General features: G+C 42.9%; 1 protein-coding gene across 1 annotated transcript in view; it reads left to right on the top strand.

Annotated features, from left to right (window-relative positions):
- LOC104469264 (rap guanine nucleotide exchange factor 6-like) overlaps positions 1–3,282 on the top strand; it is a 115,619-nt gene extending 112,337 nt beyond the window's left edge. The window contains 2 exon segments of the mRNA XM_010083713.1: positions 1,355–1,666; positions 3,257–3,282. Coding sequence (XP_010082015.1) covers positions 1,355–1,666; positions 3,257–3,282 — 338 coding nt within the window.
- The last annotated feature ends 851 nt before the right edge of the window (positions 3,283–4,133 follow it).

Genomic DNA, 4,133 nt, shown 5'->3' with positions numbered 1-4,133 from the left:
GCTGAAAGGGTTTGTAACCCCCTGGGACTGTGGCTGGGTGACGGAAATTACTTTTAATTTAATGCTGTGGACATTAAATGCTCTTAGAATGTTTTGTTTTGATAGAATTTGTAAGATATTATGAATTAGAACTTTAGAAAAAGGCACGTTATTCCTACTTTAATTATTACAGTAGGAGAGTATCTGCTAAGTACTAAATAGATTTTATTTATTTTAGTTTTTGTTTATTTTACTCTAAGCCCAAGCATGAACCAAAGCCATCAGGTATGAACCTCCTCTTGTTCCTGACACCAGCACCTGGAATCTCACAAGTCCAGAACACAATCAGAAATACTCCTTTATTTTCATCCTTTCACGTTCTTCTAAGATAAGAAAAAAATTACAGTTGCTGAAATAAATGTGACTGTAATGAACACGCACTGTTCAAAATATATCCACAAGAAGAATGCAAATTCACTCAACTAATAGATTTTAAAAATTACCCTAGCTTTGAAACTCTCCTGTTGCAACACGCACGTGGAAAAAGCCGGATTTGACATGCACATGAGCCCCAGACCTGGGGGTGGGCGGGAGGGGAGGGAACTTAGGAAAAGTGAAGCTTTGTTATGAGAGCCTGTGACCTGGACTGCCCAGGACAGGGGAAGGAAACTGTGGACGGGATAAGTCGTTGTTTAATATTAGAAAATGCAAAATAATGAGTTCAGGCCGTGTATGCAGTTTGCCTCCTATGAGCAGTTTCATGTGATACTTGGGGGTTTTTTTTCTTCCTATAGCATAGCTGATTGGATGGTTTAATGTCTTACTACACATTGATACAGTGATATTTTATTATAACGAATTTCTGTTAACCCACATTTGGGTGGTGAAGAGGACGTTGTTGAAGCCAACCAGCGGTTCTTGCTATGGGTCTCTAACATGCTGTGCACAGTAACTTTGGGCTAGTTGCCTGAATTTCTTTTGTTTCAATTTCCCAGCCTGTAGCAGAGCGGGAGCGTTGCCGTGCCGGCGCTGTGTCCGTACCGTAGAGCTCCGCAGCATCCCGCCATGGAGCGGGGCCACGGGAGCAGGGAGCGTGATGAGGGTAGAGAAGCTTCTAGTCCTGTTTCCACTCCACTGGCATCTTTGCCTGATGAGTTCAGGGTTTCTGTTGCTACTCTGACTTCTTAAAATAAGTAGAAAACATAAATGAAAGCGTAAATATCTGCTGCTGTCGTTATAACCAGTGTTTCTGCATTTGCATTTTGTTATCAGTTTCTGTTTTGCCATTGTAACATTTCATGATTTTTTAACGTTTTGTTTCCTTTTTTTTTTTTTCCCTCCTTTAACATTTCCATTGCTTTATTTCTTGTGCCAGTGTACTGTGTCACCTCACCTAAGAAGGACGATAGGTATAGGGAGCCACCGCCCACCCCTCCGGGATATATGGGGATTTCTTTAGCGGACATAAAGGAAGGATCGCCCCACCACCCACACCTCAAACCTCCAGACTATAGTGTGGCAGTGCAGAGGTCAAAGATGCTGCACAGTGACCTCTCTAGACTTCCATCAGCTCCTCTCGGTAGCGAACCGGTGGCCTCTGTTTCATCGAAGATGCCTCAGTGGCATAGCCGGCAGCCGTCCAGCCCCAAGCTGGCAGATATGCCTGACGCAGATAGTGAAGAGGATGGTACGTGCATCGCCTGGCTCGGGAGGTGTTGAGTGAGCTGCTGTGTGAATCTGGGCTGTGCACTGTGTTCTTCACAACGATGCTCTGGGCTTTCTCTCGGTCATTCTTGGAGATTAACGCTTGGTTCATCTCTAAGTCTACAAATATGTTTGGCTGTATACACATGTATATACATCGGCGTGTATATACATGATAACAAAAAAAAAAAGAATGCTTTCCCTTTTAGACGTGGCACTGAACATAGTCTAAACTGTATCTAAATAAATAAACATATATTTAAATATACCTATGAAATCTCCCAAAGCACAACTGAGACACTTGAGAGCATGTAGATGCTATTTTTTTTTTCCCTTTAAAATCTGTCCCCTCTCAGTGGTGATGATGACTTCAAGGGACACTGGCAGGCTATAAATGCTCCAGCCTCTGGGTTGATGAACTGCTGTCCCACTGTTTCAGGATGGCATTGGGATGCTGAGTGTTTTGAGTTTGGGTTCAGTTGTACAATCCTGAACTCGTTTCGCATTTGTGTTCTCACCTGCTGCCATTAAGCTGCCTTATTCCTCAGCAGAGATTTTTTTTGAGATTGAGCTTAAAAATGTTGAACAAAATAACAGTGAATCTCTGTTCTTCAGAAAAGTGCATTTGATCACACCTGACCTCTCAGCCCAGCTGGGCCTGGCAGTGTCCCTTCCCGTTCAGTTCTCCAGGATCTTGTTTGAAGCAACAGCTGATGCTGCCGAGCGCGGCAGGTTTCGGGTGACCAAAAAGCAAGAAATTTTTCTGGACAAGACTGCTCTTATACTGTGTCAAAACTAACTTCAAGTTAGGGGAATTTCTAATTCCTGGTTTATCTGCTGATTTGCTTTCAATACCCGTGCACTGATCCGATCTCTCTGTACCCCTTGCTGGTGGTCTCATTTTTTATTAGAATGTTGTGGTCATTTCCTTCCATTTCAGTCTGGCTTAAAAGGAGCGTGGATTTAGATTAAAACAATTTCTGATGCAAAGTGATCCTATCTTGGCCCTTTAAAACATGTAAACAGTATTTAACATATATATTAATACTACAATTCAAACTTAGGATGAAATGTGAAGCTGCCCAGCATTAATTCCGTTGTGATATTAAACGTTTTTGGTGTAAAAAGAAGGAAGTAATTGCTTCAAACATTTTAATGTGAATTTTTCAAAACTAAATTTAACCATACACTTTTAGATCCTTTTACTATTTTTAAAGTGCCTGGTTAATTTTATTTGGGATACAATGCTCACTGCATGTTGGAAAGTAATTTCCTGGCTTTTCTCCCGAATCAGTAGCTTTGGGGATATTGGGAGCTGCATGCTGAGAGGTTTTGGAGGCTCTGGGATTTCCTGTTTTGCAATCCATCTTTATTGATGATACAATGCCTCAGACGATTGAGGATTTGTTAAACGGGGATACTGAGTCTGTTGTGGTCAATGATTAAGACGGTGAGAACATCACGATGCAGTGGTGGCGTCTTCCCAGAGCCGCTGTAATCAAACGGCCGGGTGCTGGTCCGGGGCAGGGGATGGAGGGAGTGACTGACTGCTGGGTTTTCTCTTCTTTTGCAGAAGATGAACAAGTATCAGCAGTCTAACCATCAGGCTATTAACACAAACCACTTCACAGCAGAAGGGATGTGGGGAGAAGGACCATGGTTCTGTTAGCGACCGCTAACGACTTGCTGCTACCGACCTCCGCCAGGGGCTTTGCCTCCGTCGCGGACGAGATGGAACGGGTTGGATCACATCTCTCTACCTGACTTCACTCTACCACCGCCTCAGCAAGCTATTTCTGCCTGGGAAATAGAAAAACCTTTTCAAGGAGTGTAGTGACTGCCTGGATACCGACAGCGGTACCCGGGGATGGACCAGGCTGCGTGCATTGGGGAGGAGCAGTTGTCACCACAACCTGAAACTGGGAAGCATTCTTCTGTATGATACCAGATAGTCCTTTGGCAGTTTTCCATCGTCCTGATTTTCTACATGACCATAATAAGTCTAAGAGTGTTATTTTATGAACTTTGGAAAAAAAAAAAATATCAAAATGTCAGCAAAAGCGAAGGACGTTGCTGAAGTATCTGAAAATAATTTATTAATTTAAATTTTTTTGATGGGAGTTTCCTTTATTTGTGTTGGGAGTGCTCTGGTTGGCTGATAGAAATGTTTAGTCAATGTGATAGTAAATTAGGTACACATAAACTGTTGTGCTCTCAGAATAAACACAGAAAACTAGGAACGGGACATTTTCAGGTGCAGAAATACAGGGATTTTGGAGTGGTTTTAGATGAAATAGAGCACAAAGCCCTGCAGAGCAGCGTCTGCTGCTCCCCTCCTACGCGGACACAGCGAAAGCCCTCTGCCCTCGAAATATTTTTGCAAATTTTTTAGCTGCCAGCCAACTAAGGCAATAGTTGGTGCTCTCCTCCCCTCTTAGGTAATCATTTGA

Source organism: Pterocles gutturalis, unplaced genomic scaffold, assembly GCF_000699245.1.
Source record: "Pterocles gutturalis isolate BGI_N339 unplaced genomic scaffold, ASM69924v1 scaffold4395, whole genome shotgun sequence".
Lineage (NCBI taxonomy): Eukaryota > Metazoa > Chordata > Aves > Pterocliformes > Pteroclidae > Pterocles > Pterocles gutturalis.
This window is presented reverse-complemented; position numbering and strand designations above follow the sequence as displayed.